Genomic DNA, 18,348 nt, shown 5'->3' with positions numbered 1-18,348 from the left:
TGGCTTGTTTTTAACTTGTAGAGCACATAGTACTTTTCACTTCCTGTTATCTATCAATTGATCAAAAAGGACACACAAAGTATTATTTTCGGTTTGCTTCAAATATTTTTCAATGGAGCAATTGGCAGTTATGAAAGTTGTGCAGTAGGGTAGCAAGCAGTACACAATTTCTCTGTGTGGCCATGGGTGATAATTTTGTTCATTAGACTACCCCATTATAAAAGTTTTAATTAAAGTTTAAAAAAATAAATCCTCGCTAAAATTGGTGTTGTCTTGTTGAGTTGGACAATGTGAGGTTTCATTTTTACCCCACAGCCCGAAAGGGTGTGGGGTATTGCGATCACGCACGACGTCCGTCCGTCTGTCTGTCCGTCCACAATTGTATGCCGCTTATTATCTCAAAAAACTACATTACCGGTCATCACCATTTTCACTGGGGATGTTGGGTCTATGGATCTACACAACCCTATTGTTTTTCGTCGCCGCCCGATATCCAATATGGCGGTTACGGCCGCCATCTTGAATCAGCATTCCACTCATTATCTCAAGAACGATATCACCGGTGACCACCATTTTCACTGAGGATGTTGGGCCTATTGACCTACACAACCCTATTGTTTCTCGTCGTCGCTCGATATCCAATATGGCGGTTACGGCCGCCATCTTGAATTTGCATTCCGCTCATTATCTCAAGAATGTCGGATGAGAACAAGAACTGAAACTTCCGTAGGTCCATAGGCCCAACATCTCCAGTGAAAATGGAGATTTGCAGTGTTTTGACATAATGAGCGGAATGCAAATGCAAACAAAAATCTACAGGCTTATTTACGTCCATAGAGCCAAAATGCTCAGTGAAAATGGTGATCTCCGGTGATCTCATTCTTGAGATAACTTTCCACTCACCCCAACCACACATTTCCAACTTTATAATAAAGCTGTTGGGTAATGCCAGCGTTTGTGGAGCTATTTTTTCCAGATTGATATTTTAGCTTTGTGTTGGAGATGACTATTTGGCAAGTCTTGAATCTGTGTCTACACACCTAAAGCTAGCTTTACAAGAAGTGAAATTTTCTGTGTTTACACATGGTCATGTTGTGAAGGATTTCTGAGTTGGAACTTGTTGAAATAGAAGTAGTTTGTTACCATGACAGTGTCGTTGATTTTAAGAGAAGTGTTCAGAAATCAATTTCTTCTATAAAGTTGTAGTGTTAGGTTGGAATTAGCATTTTTTTTGCATTTTTAGATTTTTATGAGTTGGTAACCATAGCAATCGCATGTCAGAAATCAGAGGAAATTTTTGATTTACACAAAATTTATTTATTTTGTAATTGGTATGTAGTTTATACATATCTACATGTAAGGATGTAATTTCATAACCAAACTGCTATAGCTGTACATCTCAAACATGACCAATAATTTCAGAAAAAATGCAAATTATCTGTTTCCTGCTACCTAGGCATTTCATATAATTTACTGAAAATTTATCATTAAGCATTCACAAATCGCACTGCATTTTTCATGGCTTTCCTTAACTAATTTGACTTGGGAGATATTCTGACTATTCCTGGACTGTACCATATATACTGCTTTGTTAGAAAAAAAACCTATAGTCTACACATGTTGTTATGGTGGCTGACGACTGACTTTGGTTATCAGTGCGATACTAAGTTTTAACTTTCGAAAGCACAAAATAGAAATACAACGAAGTTGCATCGAAAAGAAGGCGACAAGCACGGAAATACATCAAACATCTACAGTAATGATTGAGGGGAAGCAACTCTTACAAGATCGACTCCATTGAAGTTGTTTACCGCGCTAGGTATTCCCGCGATTTCCTCATCCATACATGCAGTCTACGTAAACAAGATGGCCGCCAGGACATGTTGGGTGAGCAATGTGCTGATGATTTTAGTACTTTTTACCTGTTTTAGCGGGGTTTTAAATCAATACTAACTTGCTGATATCTCAACAATGGTGCCAGGGAACCATTTTCCAATTTTTGATAAAACTATGAAGTGTTATGGAGCTAAAATAGTTAGTAGAACATTTTTGAATTGTCTTTCTAATAAAAAAGTAAATAACACAGGTAGGAATGTGAACACTGTTAAGTTCCTACTTATACTATATATAGTCATATCTAATGATGTGAATATGAACCCTGGCCCTGTAGAGCCCAGCACTACTGAGTGTGGTATATGTGATATGACTGTCCACTCAACCGTGACGGCATTTACCTGTATAGGATGTAAAGACTTATTCCACAGTCCCTGTATTAACAATCTTAACTGTGTGGAAATAAACACTACTCTCGATTGGATTTGTGACAATGTGTTGAACACATTTCTCGTTATTATGACTTCCATGTATCTTCTGACAAACTCATCAAGAAATTACTGAAGGGATTGAAATTTGCTCATCTAAATGCTTGAAGCCTTTTAAATAAACTGGACCAAATCAAGATTTTACTGAGAAAAAGGTCATTTGATGTCTTTGCAATAACTGAAAGTAAACATGGTAGTTCTGTGGATCAACAGGATGTTTCCATATATGGATACACTACACACCGTCGAGACAGAAACCGACATGGTGGAGAAGTCATTGTCTATGTGAAAGATTCACTGTCTGCTGATGATGAAAGTTCCAGTATTCCAAATAATATGGAGGTGCTAGTTTTGAACATCAAACTCACTAACTCTTCGTGCATTCGGTGTGTTTCCGTATACCGACCACCAAGTGAAAAAGTTTACTGGTTTCCCCGATTTGATCAGTTAATTGAATCTGTATCAGCACCCGACCAAACTTTAATTGTTATGGGTGACTTCAACATAGATGAACTGACAAACAATAAACTGAAAACTCAAATGAATATTTACGGCTTACAACAAAAGATTGTATTTCCTACTAGAGACTACTACACATTCAGCCACTCTTATTGATCATATTTATACTTCTGATTCATTCTGTTGTAGAAATACTGGGGTCATTCCTTTAGGAGTGAGTGATCATCACTTAGTGTATGCTATTAGAAAACTAAACAAAGTTGATACTTGGATGTTGAGAATCCTTTATTTACACATTATGTTACCCTCATTGCAGGATCCCTAGTGAATACCATTGGGTATCCATCCAGGAACATTACCGCTTTCAACAACTTTAAGAGTGTTGGTTCTCTCTATTCTTTATTTTATTTTTTGGATTTCAAAGTTGTTACTAATAATGAACATGTATATATCAAATTTAGACATTTCAAAAAAGTTAATGTGGATAAACTCAAAGCTGACGTGGAAAAAGTACCATGGTCAGTCAAAGAGGTTTTTGATAACATAGATGATGCTTGGGATTCATTTAAGCAGTTATTTTTCAGTGTCATTGACAATCATCTTCCCTTAAATGAAAAACGTGTCAGTGCTAAAACTTAATTATGGATAAATGATTATTTACTCAGTGAAATGCACACACGTGATTATCTACATGATAAAGCAAGATCATCTCGATCTAGTTCTGACTGGAATTTATATACCTTGGGTAAAGCTTCTTGAAACAGAGTTTTAACAAAAATTAAAAAGGCAAAACGTGATTACTTAGATGAAGCTTTGCTTCAATGTCCAAACAATTCCAAGGATATGTGGAAAAAAATCAAAGACTTTTTGCCATCCTCCAAAGCGAATGGTGCTTCAAGTCTTAATATAGATGGTGAGAGCATAACAGAGGAAGTAGATATATCAAATGCTTTCAGTGATTATTTTTGTAATATTGGCGTTGAAATTGGGAAAAACCTTGACTCAAATTTACCAAATTTAGATAACTCTAGTTCTAATGAAAATAAGTTTTTATCCCCTTAATAACACAAGACTTTGTAAGAAAACAGATCAAAGAGTTACGTGACGGCAAAGCTACTGGTATTGACCAAATGTCCGTGAGATTGCTTAAATTAGCAAGTGAAACAATTGTCGAACCTCTAACATATATTTTTAATAAAGCAATAAACTCGGGATCATTTCCTACAGAGTGGAAAAAGGTGAAGGTGACACCAATATTCAAATCTGGTGATAGGACCTGTGTAAATAACTATAGACCTGTATCTGTTCTCTCTGTTAGTAAAATTTTAGAGAGATGTGGTCATAACTCATTCTATAATTATTTGTCGTCTAATGATTTACTTCAGTGATTCAGCTAGAAAAATGTTGGAATAGATCAATTGTCCGAACCCCATAAAAATGTTTAGGACAAAGATCTGCTGCCGAAGACAGCAGGTGAGGAGCAAAGCGACGAAAGGTGGGTAGGTGTGGGAGGGGTGATATTCCCCCCTCCCGCAGGGGTGGGGTGGGTGGGTGGGTCCGGGGAGCCTCCCCCGGAAAAAAATTCAAATCTAGAAGCTTAAATATGCATTTTCCTGAAGTCTCGGTGTAAAATTAGGGAGAGTAAAAAGACTTCACGGTTCACATTAAAAAAAAAAATTTGTGGCAAATTCAAAAATGCAAGAAGAGTTTCAATTCATTCTTTTAATGATAATTTTTTCTGTAGAGCATTTACGATATATATCTATTTGCTACACTGAATTAAACAAAACCATTTGTATTCGGTTTTGCTATGGTGGACTAAACAAAACCAGTTGTATTCTGTTTCACAATATTTATTTTGCGTCTGAAAAGATCACTCTTTTCTTTGCTTTCTTAAAATTTTCCAACGCAGACTTGAAATTAAAGCTGTCCACGTCCTCCCCCTCGATGCACACCCTGAGGATCATGTCTTTGTGTCTTGGGAAGCAAACAATTTCTCAGGGCAGTAGCTATGATGATCTGAGTGATAAACCCATGTTCACAACCGGAAATTAAAGCGAACTCTGCCAGTTTCATCAGATTTGGACATTCGTCCTTGTGATATTTTGAAATCAGGTTCCACAGTTGATTCATGTTGTCTCGTGATACATTTGAGTCACAACTCTTGCAAAGGCCAAGGATATAATCTGTACCATTTTTCTTAGAAGGTTCATATGAATGATTATCCTTAAAGTTTATGGCACTCATCAGTTAAAATGTATGCTGATGATACGTCACAAAGTGTGAAAGGTTCATCTATTGATGAAGTTGAATGTAAACTAAGTAAGGATCTGGAATTATCATGTAAATGGATGGCAGAAAATAAGATGAGTTTAAACTTAATAAAAACTCAATGTATGCTAATTGGTTCCTCAGAGGCTGTCAAACTTCGACCATTATGTATTAAAGTAGACAATGTTGTCATTGGAACTGTCTGATGCGCTAAACTGCTTGGAGTTTATATTGATAATTGTTGATCATGGAATGACCATATTGATTATTTATGTAAGAAACTGTCAAAAAAGATTGGTTTTCTAAAACGTGTTAGAAAATTTATGTCAATTGAAATGTCCAAAAAAGTGTATACAACTATTGTCTTACAACACTTTATGTATTGTTCTTCTGTTTCGAGTACCCCTTCAAATACATCACTTACAGAGCTTTTTAAGCTCCAAAAAAGAGCAGTAAGAATTATTTCAAACATAATAGAAATCATTACTCCAACCTCGCTGCTTTTAAAGAATTTGAACTGGATGCCTATACTTGATTTTTATATTTTTAGAAAATGTGGTCTTACCTATAAGATCCACAATGATGAGGCTCCTGGATATTTGAAGCAAAATTTATTTACCTATGTTAGCCAAATTTCAAGCAGGACAACCCGTTCTCTTAGTTCAAACAAATTATATATTTCTAAGTACAAAACTATTTTTTACAAACGTTCTTTTAAATATTCATGCACGTCCCTATGGAATAATCTTAGTGAAGAGATTAGGAATGCAACAAATGTTTTGTCTTTTAAAAAACTGTACCTGAAAAACTATTTTAATCCAACTTTATGAAATGTATTTGTCAATTCTAGCCTCATCTGTGATAGTACTGTATTAATTTTGTAATGTGTATTTAATTATTTCATAAATTATATCTATTATACACAGAAAACTTTTGATATTTAATTTGATATTTATTTATGTAACCGAATGATGAACTGTTCTTATCCATACTTACTGAGGTATCTTTTTTTCTAATATTAAATATATAAAATTAATACATTATGTATATCACGTATTGTCATGTCAACGTGTTAATGTTTTGTATTCGTCTGTAATGTGCTGATGTAAATATGTGTTTAACAGGGCCATATTGTAAACTAGACGCAAGTCTAAATATGCTACCCAGTTTAAATAAAAGAATTTATTATTTTTATTATACAAGGACTCAAAAATATATCTTTGTTAGGATCTTTATATTTACCATGATATATACTTATTTTCATTATCCAATCAATGACACTGTTTTTTTTTTTATAGAAAATAAATAAACAAACAAACATAAATGAATAAATAAACCAAGACAAAATGTTTCCAATTCATTATGATGGATTTTTATCAGTATGAATGACGGAAACGAAAACAGATTTTAGTAATGAGCTTTTCACACAACATAAAAATTGAATTAACACCAAACATGTATCGAAATCTGCTTAAACAGTCGCAGAAGCGATTGCAAGGCATTTCAAACAACAAGAACATCAACAACAATAACAACAACATGAAGAAGAACAACAACAAGAAGGGAGATAACCAAGATAAAGCGCCCTCAGAAATTATATTCATTATAGGAGTTAGTCACAAAAATGTTGAAAACATACATAGATATATCACTATAGGTAATGATATGGATTTATAATTACCGATGGATTTTTTTCAGCAGTAAATAAACATTTGAAAAATTGTTAGCTGATACGGCCCTGGTGAAACAGTAAGTGCTCGGGAATTACCTAAATGATAACATCATCACCAAGAATGTTAACCGCAATAAGTCTTTGTGTAATTACCATTATTTCAGGGACGGGAAGATTTCTAAATTGCTCCTACTTGAAATGATCATAATTGTTATAGTGACTTTGTGCTGAATTTCGGATAGATGATCGAGGGAAGGCTTGTAAAAATATGATTATTCTGGAAATCATATTTTGTACGAATCCAAAGATGATCTGATCAATCGTTTTTTAATGTGATATCATTACTATATATGGCTCTCTTGGCCTACATCGTCAGTGACCTGATTCCAAACTGCGACGTCTGTCATCATCTTGCCCTTGACGCTTTAGAACTACTAAGAATTTTTAGAATATGGTAGAGGGCATTCACATGTTACAAATAGTTTAAATGCTAAATATCGAAAATAGGAAGGGCTGTGCTACAATGAAGAGTACAAACCACAGAATGAGTACAGATATTGGAAATTGGATGAAGAAGATGGGCGTTCACATATTGGAAAATGAAGAGAGAACACGTCAAAAATACGTATCATTGTAGGAGATGAGGGATACAAATACCGGAAATAGCTACTAATTATTGAAATAAGGAGTACATTGGTAATAAAGAAAACCAATAATATTCAGAAAATGGGTAAATCCCTCCTTGGGTCAAGATAAATTAATGTCGTTTCAATAATATGGTATATTATGTTGTTGTAACTCTTGGTATAGAATAATTGACTCCTGGTCAGTGAAATGGAAGCGATTTTGTTACAATATGCAAAATTAATTTTTTAAGCAGTATAAAGTATTATTTTCGTAACTAAAGTTTGGGAATTCTAAATATCGGAACGTAATCGTTCGTACACTCTTCAAGGTGCTGGTAACCGTCAGTTATCAACAGAAGAAAGACAACTCTGTCTATTATCGTTGAATCATGCACAGTTATCGCCCTTTGATTGCTATTTCCCTTGGATTGTTATACATACAATTTCTGATCGAATATAAATATGTTGTGACTGTGTGATCCTATTGTAAAGTACAAATGTATACCAATGGTTTTATCACATTATACATATTGTGTTGTTGTATTTATACATCGTTATAATGCATTTTTACCGTTTGTTCATTGTGTTATATTAATTTAATATTGCATACGTGTTGACGGTATCCTCGTTATTGTGATAAATTAATCGGCTTTTTGGTTGATGTTGCTAACAGATTTGCATAATGAAAATACGTCATTGTGACCACTACTTGACCCTTTTATAGTAATGACACTACTTACTTGAGTACGGGTAATAGGGAAAGTATGTATGTCTAAATTTTGGGCAGTACTCTAAATATATTTCAGTGTTCCCGATTTCTCTTTATTTACTTACTTAATTGTAGTTATTTACCTACTCTATTGTCTTCATACCCAAAGTGCATGGCAAAATGTGTTAAACGTTTTAATTGTTTAATTGACCTCTTCTCCATAACAAGGAATTTCGGGGTCAGAGGCGAAAGGTTACGACGTCAGTTCAATGGATGTGACATAGACCAACTTTCAAGGACGCAGGTGTCAAATCTTTCAGACGAATTCTCAATAACAATGAGGCCTAGAAGGCTCGGGATACTTGGTCTGTAACATGCTTGGATGAAGAGGCTTCGAATATGTTCAATTGAATGACCTTCATCACTTTTAATGGTCAATGGGATCAATGTGTTAAACAGTCTCTGTTTAATTACTAAGAGGCCATGAGCGCCATTATTTCACACATATCACATTGTTAGGAAGGAGTAAGTTGAACTCAATTATTACCAAAGTTAATTCTGTAAACAATGCACTTTAATGTCTCTTTATGAACAGCAAAGCAGATGAGCAATGCAGGATCAGGTATTTTTTCTCAAAGAATTGATAATGTTGTTTCAGTGTGCGAACATCCACGCATGCACATTATGTTCTGCAATATAAAATGATTCTTTTTAACATCTACTAAATTGATGAAAGTAAAAATAATTATATATGACTTTTCTCGGGCAGTCTATGAGAGAATAAATATTTTGGTCGTTTTATTGTCATTTTGTCTTCCCTTCCCTTCCCAAGTGCCGTCCCATCCGAACATGGGCAAATTAATTCCCTCTTGGACGCCTCCAATGGGTGACATTTCAGATGATAGCAAGAGCGAAACTTTGAAACCTCTAGCACTTAATATGACCTTTAGCCTTCATGTTTCATCCATCATCGTCCGCAGTGCGTAAACTTTCCATATTTCAATGTTGTCAAGTTTCCGACAGTGGGAGGTAGCCTGGTATGTTTATTTTTTTGGTCAGTTCATGACTGCCATCTTGAAATCACAAATTAGCTTCGTCTCCTGTTTAAATGGTGCTGATGAGCTGAAACTTGTGTGAATATTCATGTAGTTCAAACTTGTATGGAATGACCTTAAAGTGGTCCTGATCAAGCATTGCTATTTTTAGATCAGTTTGAAACTCAACATGGCCACCATCAACTGTGAAAAATAATAACAACATTTACCTTGTTTCACAGATATTATTGGGCTGGAGACAAGTGTTAAGGAAAGGCAGTTGACAAAGAGGGTTTTTTTTTAAACTTGATTGTACAATGATAGCTTTCCAGTTGAACATCACACCTGTTAATATTCTTCTCAAGCTCCAATGATTGAATTTAGGTGAAACTTTCTGGCAAGGATCGTGAGACTCTCCTGGCCAAGTACTGTATTTTTTGACCAGAAAGTTTGAGCTAAATTCCATCGATGGAACTTGGGAAAAATATTAAGATACATCTCGAAATTCTTTTCAATTTCCACTTGAAGGATTTAGATCAAAACGGCATGGACAGATCCCGAGAGTCTTGCACATGCTATTTTTCAGGTTTGTCCGAAATCCAATATGACCACCATCTTGGTACTTCTACAGTTGCACTGGTGCCATGAATGTTGATAAATAGGATGCCAACAGACTGCCTTGTCATGGTTTCACATCGATAATTGTACAATCCGCCATCATGAAAGTTTCGATGGTGCTACTGGGATGCCGACAAAATGTTGATATGGCACCAGCGACGAAGCAACAGTTATACGTTTGAAGTTTTTTTTATGAAATTTTCATCAGTGGTATCTATATGAAAAATTCCCTGGAGTAATTCTGAAATAGTCTCTACTAAAAGCCGTTATTTTTGCAAGTGAGTCAAAATCCGAGACAGAAGCACAATTTAAACGTCTTAACAGGTTCCTTTGATGGAGTTGAGTTATTTTTATGCGGATTTTCTGACATACCAAAGGATTCTAGTCGCTATAGTTTGATTGGTTTCAAGAATGTAAGGCTATAATGTCTATAGCAAGTCATTCTGTTATTTACCCACTCAACAATGTTAATCCAGTACTTGACGAAAACTAAAAATATATAGAAGTTAGTAAGCTCACATAGCGGAAGTAACACTTTGATGTCACGCACCACGTGACTGCGTTCCGCACTCAAAATATGCATATTCTAAGACTACGCTATCTAAGGTGTCCCGCGAGACACGCTTTCGCGGCCGCTACCACACATTCAGAAAAAGAAGATTTATACGATAGAACTTAGCACATCACTCATACGAAACGTGGTTTTGTGTGTATTTTACAGCTACGTCGCCTCGCCAGGTGTACTTATTTACCATGTTAAGTGAAGACCTGTTAAATAACAACAGCCCCCTCCCCCACACTTCAGATAAGAATTACGACTTATAGACATTATAGGATCTAGGAATGGCAAGGCCCCCTCCCAACCCCGAAAATATAACCCCTATCCCATCTATATCCCCCACCTATTACCTGTCGGTCCCCCGCTTCTACTCCACCTTTCTTCCTTTACTATCACCCCTGCCCCTTACTACTCAATATTAAAATTATCCTAAAGCACTCCTCATCAAGGTCGGTCTATAGACAACCCCCTAACATGTATATTTTCATTAATCACTCGGTAACCCCTACTACCTCGAAATCACAATGACATAAATGTGCAATACTTACCTCACAATCACAAATATACAATGTGGAAATGTGAACAGTTACGTGATACAAAAAAAAACGGTATGCAGTTACAGAAAGTACATTGTTACAGTGAACAGATTACAGAGTGGTAGAGAGAAATGAAAAGAAGACTTAAATATGGACACAAAAAACATCATCACGAGTATATCTTGTTAAGAATTAACCACTAACACCCAGTCGGGCGGATGGGACTTAAAATGGTAGCCCTTGTGAAAATGTCTAACTCGCACGATAAAGATCTTTATGTGATTTTATTGTATACAACTGCAGCAGTGACAACGTCGGCCCAATAGTCAGCGGTGGATTAGCAATAGGGATTTCTCATTAAGTACTTTTGACGGACTTCCAAAATTATGATAAACACGTAAAAATTGGTATGGTATAGAATCCCCTGTCTCTTCATCTCTGTCCTAAACCGTCCTCTTGTTGTAACGTGCCTAGTTGGTGTTAGCTATGAGCCCCTTTACCACATCTCTGAATCCCATTCTCTCCCATCTTTTCATACTGTTTCCTCTCTACTAGTTTTCCTGTCTTTTCTTGTCCGCTGGCAGGCCGAAATGCTGTAAGAGAGGAAGTAAAACCCGTGAAATAAATAAATAAATAAATAAATAGATAAATAAATAAATTTCACAGTCGTCTGTGTACCGAAAAACAGATCGCGGACTACATTCATTATTGTATTTTAGATAGAAATCTAGAATTATGAAAAAATCTTGGTCAAAAATCTTTTTACCAAATTACGTAAGACATTTAATATATCAAATAAGATATCTAATTTAGAAAATTAAAAAAAAACTTTATGTAATATATTAGTCATTTTCCTAATTTAGTAAATGAGTTAAATGTATCAGTAAATAACGTATTTCATAAAGAAAATTTGATAAGATAAACTATTTATTAAATTATACATGTACATCATTTTTTAAGTAGATCAGTAAATAAGATATACACTTTATTAGTTTTATCTCATTTGAAAAATCAAATATCTATTATTTATCACGGAAGTTATATATCAATTACATGTTCGAATCCTAAAGGAGGCATAAAAATAAATAGTGACCTCTCTTAAATAATTATCGTACTTTTACTTTCGTTTTGATTTGGTAACATTTCGTAACATTTCGCGTAGTATGTGTTTAATACTAACAAATATTAATGCATACAGAGACTTAATTCACTTAATGGCAGCCGAATTATATCCATTGTTTGTTCTTCATCGAAGGTGTATTATTATTTTATGTAAAACTGTACATAATAACCTTTGACCTGTAAACACTGATGAGTTGTGATTATAAATGTCCTTGTAGCGTAAATCAGACATGTTAAGTATTGTTACTTTATCTCTCGGAACAAAATCACGATTCTATGACGTTCGGACATTCGATACACCTGTGTTTTAACGGTATTCTAAATTTACATTATACCGACAAACAGGAACACAAAAGATACAAGTCACGTGATCAGAAATTACTTCCTGATAGAAAGTAATGTCGTGAGGTTTTGTGGTTTGTGTTACACGATGGAGGAGAGAGTGATACAACTGCAGACAAACTTATTAAAGTTTATCAGACATGTGGACGATCTCACAGACGAGGATGACCCAGCGGGGAATGGCTTCCATCGGGAGTACAGGGTAAGTGGAAGTGTTGAATTAAGACAAGGTAAGAGTAGGCCAGTGTTTGTATACACCACAGTTAACGGTCAGTGGTCTGGACAATACCAGTGTGACCATACACTAATACAACGAAAACATACACGTAAACACACATTATTATCGATCCGGGAAACATGTGACACCACAGTTTGTTTTATAATAAGAATTATTTAGTAGGATTGTAGGTCTACTAACATAGCATCCTGTTCTATTTATAGCATCAGACATGAACAGGTGACATGAAACCCCCGTTCCATATAAACAAACACCTTAAATACCAAGTTACACGTAACAGAATACCAAGTTACATGTAATAGATTACTAAGTTACACGTATTAGATTACCAAGTTACATGTAATAGATTACCAAGTTACACGTAACAGAATACCAAGTTACATGTAATAGATTACCAAGTTACACGTAACAGAATACCAAGTTACATGTAATAGATTACCAAGTTACATGTAACAGAATACCAAGTTACATGTCACAGAATACCAAGTTACATGTAATAGATTACCAAGTTACACGTATTAGATTACCAAGTTACATGTAATAGATTACCAAGTTACACGTAACAGAATACCAAGTTACATGTAATAGATTACCAAGTTACATGTAACAGAATACCAATTTACATGTCACAGAATACCAAGTTACATGTATTACATTACCAAGTTACATGTAACAGAATACCAAGTTACATGTAACAGAATACCAAGTTACATGTCACAGTATACCAAGTTACATGTAACAGAATACCAATTTACATGTAACAAAATACCAAGTTACATGTAACAGAATACCAAGTTACATATCACAGAATACTGTGATGGTCCGCGCTTCTGTATGCTTTGTTACCGGTGTTGTATCAGTGTTAGGTGTACTGTTAGAGTTATCTCTCTTAGGTGTTTCCGTTTTTTTTATTGTTTAATTAGGTGTTTCTTAATTATTATGTAGTATAGGGTACTAGTGATAAGTTAATAATTAGTCGGCGTTATGCAGTGATTTATTTAGTGTAATTATTGTAGCCTAGGTTGTGTAATTATTGTAGCCTAGGTTGTGTCGTTTATTTGTACCATGCTATGGAAGTTTAATAATGCTGAAAAGCTATCTCTACTTGTTGTTATATTGCTCCGGGCATATCGTTGTGTTAGCGATCACATAGCTGGCAGTACCTTGTAGCGACATAGGTGGCCAGCCCTACTGTTACATTGGTACCAGCATATGCCTACTAACAACATGCCAGAGCCAGCCTGTCAGGGACAAGGAGAACCGAATACTCAGTAGAACCATTAGGTCTTTACACACGCCAAACCCTTCCATAGCCTGACCTGTTACCACCGGCTGGGGATGTTGTACTGGGGATTTTGTTATAAATAAACCATCAACTGTGACCAGCGACTCCTAGTTTTCCTTTGGCTGGCCTGCCATTCGAACCTACTAACCACTCTTACTGGGTGGTAAACGCTGTGGCGTGCTGGGACACGGACCGGTCAATTGCTACCATAGTTGAGCCGGTCCCAGACACGTTACAATACCAAGTTAAATGTAACAGAATATCAAGTTACATGTAACAGAATACCATGTAACAGAATATCAAGTTACATGTAACAGAATACCAAGTTACATGTAACAGAATACCAAGTTACATGTAACAGAATATCATGTAACAGAATACCAAGTTACATGTAACAGAATACCATGTAACAGAATACCAAGTTACATGTAACAGAATACCATGTAACAGAATATCAAGTTACATGTAACAGAATACCATGTAACAGAATACCAAGTTACATGTAACAGAATACCAAGTTACATGTAACAGAATACCAAGTTACATGTAACAGAATACCAAGTAACATGTAACAGAATACCAAGTTACATGTAACAGAATATCAAGTTACATGTAACAGAATATCAAGTTACATGTAACAGAATACCAAGTTACATGTAACAGAATACCAAGTTACATGTAACAGAATATCAAGTTACATGTAACAGAATACCAAGTTACATGTAACAGAATATCAAGTTACATGTAACAGAATATCAAGTTACATGTAACAGAATACCAAGTTACATGTAACAGAATATCAAGTTACATGTAACAGAATACCATGTAACAGAATATCAAGTTACATGTAACAGAATACCATGTAACAGAATACCAAGTTACATGTAACAGAATACCAAGTTTCATGTTGAAGTGTAAAACAAGTCCATACCATGTTTTTAACTCTGGATATAGTGTACTTGAAAAGATCTAACATAGCAAGGAAAAATGCCAAGGTATAAAATTGAACACTGTTTGGCACAAATACAATACACTTATCAATGCAAAAGTGTGAAAATGATTGTGTTATACTGTTTTATCAGAGCACATCAGTATAAAAGATATGTCTTCAATCAGAACATAATACATGATATCATCATACACAGATATCACACACAGGTATAACATGAAACCTGACATCACCACACACAGGTATAACATGAAACCTGACATCACCACACACAGGTATCACATGAAACCTGGCATCACAACACACAGGTATAACATGAAACCTGGCATCACAACACACAGGTATAACATGAAACCTGACATCACCACACACAGGTGTAACATAATACCTGACATTACCACACACAGGTATAACATGAAACCTGACATCACCACACACAGGTGTAACATGCAACCTGACATCACCACACACAGGTATAACATGAAACCTGACATTAACACACACAGGTGTAACATAATACCTGACATTACCACACACAGGTATAACATGAAACCTGACATCACCACACACAGGTGTAACATGCAACCTGACATCACCACACACAGGTATAACATGAAACCTGACATCACCACACACAGGTGTAACATGCAACCTGACATCACCACACACAGGTATAACATGAAACCTGACATCACCACACACAGGTACAACATGAAACCTGACATCACCACACACGGGTGTAAGATGATACCTGACATCACCATACACAGGTATAACATGAAACCTGACATCACCACACACAGGTATAACATGATATCATAAATCACAACACTGGCCTGCTCTGATATAGGGACTGATCAGATAAACAAAATGGCTGACGGTTTGCCTTCTGGAGTTGTGACTATGAAAGTGTGTTTTTTGTCATTTCTTGAGATGCATTGTATGAAGCTTTCTCAAATTTTTAGATGTTGTTTTCCCCTACACCCTGGTTGTGCCCTTTTCATTTTGGGACTAAAATGAAATGGTTGACAGATGGGCATCTTTGATTTGACAGTTAAAGTTTATTTAAGATTATTACCAAATCTCGAAAGGAATTTTCAATTTCATAAAATTGTAGAAAGGAAGGCAAAAGATCGACCTTTGAATGGGCGCCAACACAGGGACTTGACACAGATTACCAACCATCAATCTCTATATATGTATTATTGTCATCATTGTAACATCCTTAACCTTAGTACACACATACTTACACACCCATTCATTTATATGTAACATGTATTCACATATACACCCAAAAACCAACATAAACTCGCATATAGAGAGAGAGAGCAGGGGGGGAGAGAGAGAGAGAGAGAGAGAAGGGGGGAGAGAGAGAGAGAAAGAGAGAGAGAGAGAGAGAGAGCAGGAGAGAAAGAGAAAGAGAGAGAGGGATAGAGAGACAGAGAGAGAGAAGGTGAGGGAAGGAGAGAGGGGGAGGAAGAGAGAGAGAGCGACAGATGGATGGACAGACAGACAGATTGACGGACAGACAGACAGACAGACATCAGACTTTCAGATCAATAAATTATTAAGTAAATAAACTAGATGGTACAAGTGACATAAGCATGTGTATATACTAAGTAAGTATACAAACGATAAGTGTAACTTGGAAGGAAGTAATAATCATGCATGCTCAATATGTCTCATCCATTTCTTCCACTCCTTAGTTTTTAAAATACTGATAAAATGTATAGTACCCTTGAATCAAATTAACAATAACATTAGACATTTAATGAGCTAACATCTGGTTATATATATATAGAACTTACAAGTCCATGATAAGAGAAAAAGTGATGTTTCACAATGAAAGCTTGATGATGATATTCTTATAACATCTAAAGATATCAAAATATCTGTTATACATATTTCATGATTCATTTTAGGACCTACGTGAAAAGGCTGCTCAAAACAAAGAAGATAACACTTTCCCTGCCACCACAGGAAGGGAGCCATACAACATGAAAAAAAATAGATATAAAGATATCATTGCCTGTAAGTGTGAATCATCCTCTGAATAATCTCCTGAGTGTTGTTTTCTCAGCTGTCTCATAAGACAATCTTACTGTTACCTCAGCTGTCTAATGAGACAACTTTATTGATACTGCATCTACATCCATAGACAACTTAACCATTGTCTCAGCTATGTAATGAGACAACTTTGCTGCCACCTCAGCTCTCTGACCAGACACTATTGTCATCTCATGCTGTCTTGTGAAATATCTTTACTGTTCCCTCATTTGTCTCCTCAGATAACCATTCCATCAACTGTCTCCTGACTTAACTCTTCCCTCAGCTGTCATCTGAGATAACTGTTCCCTCAGCTGTTGTCTGAGATAACTGTTCCCTCAGCTGTCCTCTGAGATAACTGTTCCTTCAGCTGTCTCCTGTGATAACTGTTCCCTCAGCTGTCTCCTGTGATAACTGTTCCCTCAGCTGTTGTCTGAGATAACTGTTCCCTCAGCTGTTGTCTGAGATAACTGTTCCCTCAGCTGTTGTCTGAGATAACTGTTCCCTCAGCTGTTGTCTGGGATAACTGTTCCCTCAGCTGTCTCCTGTGATAACTGTTCCCTCAGCTGTCTCCTGTGATAACTGTTCCCTCAGCTGTCTCCTATGATAACTGTTCCCTCAGCTGTCTTCAGAGACAACAGTTTCCTCAGTTGTCCCTTTAGATAACTTTACTGCTATCTCAATTATCTCTTGAGATAACTTTCCTGTTACACCAGCTATGATTTCTCTTGTTTGTTTTAGCTTTCTCTTGAAGCAACATTCTGTTAACTCCACTGTCTCTTCTGTTACCTCTGGTGTCTTTTGAGACAACTTTACTGTTACCTCAGCTATTATCTCTCTTATTTATTTGAAACTTTGAAGCTGATAAATAATGTATGTTATATGTTAAGCTTTTTTTTCAACATCAGGATACTAGCTCATGATATTATTGATAATATCATGCTTTATTAGAGTTATTGCCCTTTGTTTAATTATTTTGGTTTGCCCCTAATGTTCTCAGTTTTTATTAGAATAACATTATCAACCTGAAGAAAATGTTTTAAAATATCCTGAGTTCTTGACTTACAATGATGATACTAATGACACACCACTACATTTTGGGAAGGAGGAGTATTTACAATTATTCCCCCTCCTACTTGTTGTCTTTTCTGGTCTGTTATAACATATTCATTAGCATTCTTTGTCTTTTGTGCACATTTCAGAATAGGAGGTGTCTGAGATGATATAAGTTAATTATATATATGTATTAATGAGTGTTTGTGTACCTCTAGGATCCTCTTGGAATGTTGTTTATTAAAAGTATGTGGTATTAAAATTCTGTCTTAACTCTAATTGACAGATGACTACTCACGAGTAACTCTACAACACACAGGTGTGGAAGGATCAGATTACATCAACGCCAACCTCATCCAGGTAGATGACTTTGAAACACAATGAATATATCACGATAAGTTCACAAAATATCTAAAACATCTTCTGATTGGTTTTGCATATTGTTATTTGTGTAAAAATGTGAGAATATTTCTTTAAAGAATTGTATACTTTATTATTGATAGTGAGT

At 35.6% G+C, this 18,348-nt stretch overlaps 1 protein-coding gene across 2 annotated transcripts in view; it reads left to right on the top strand.

The window, feature by feature from the left end:
- The first annotated feature begins 12,357 nt into the window (after window positions 1-12,357).
- The window catches only part of LOC132550471 (tyrosine-protein phosphatase non-receptor type 12-like), a 39,500-nt gene continuing 33,509 nt past the window's right edge, over window positions 12,358-18,348 (top strand). For both annotated transcript variants that reach the window (XM_060214550.1, XM_060214543.1), the window contains exons 1-3: window positions 12,358-12,471; window positions 16,664-16,772; window positions 18,127-18,200. In XM_060214550.1, coding sequence (XP_060070533.1) covers window positions 12,358-12,471; window positions 16,664-16,772; window positions 18,127-18,200 — 297 coding nt within the window. The remainder of the gene's footprint in view (window positions 12,472-16,663; window positions 16,773-18,126; window positions 18,201-18,348) is intronic.

This window comes from Ylistrum balloti, unplaced genomic scaffold (assembly GCF_031769215.1).
Source record: "Ylistrum balloti isolate Yb309-2 unplaced genomic scaffold, AGI_CSIRO_Ybal_v1 Utg369624, whole genome shotgun sequence".
Taxonomy (NCBI): domain Eukaryota; kingdom Metazoa; phylum Mollusca; class Bivalvia; order Pectinida; family Pectinidae; genus Ylistrum; species Ylistrum balloti.
The sequence above is the reverse complement of the archived record's forward strand: the minus strand, read 5'-3'. Positions and strand labels throughout refer to the sequence as shown.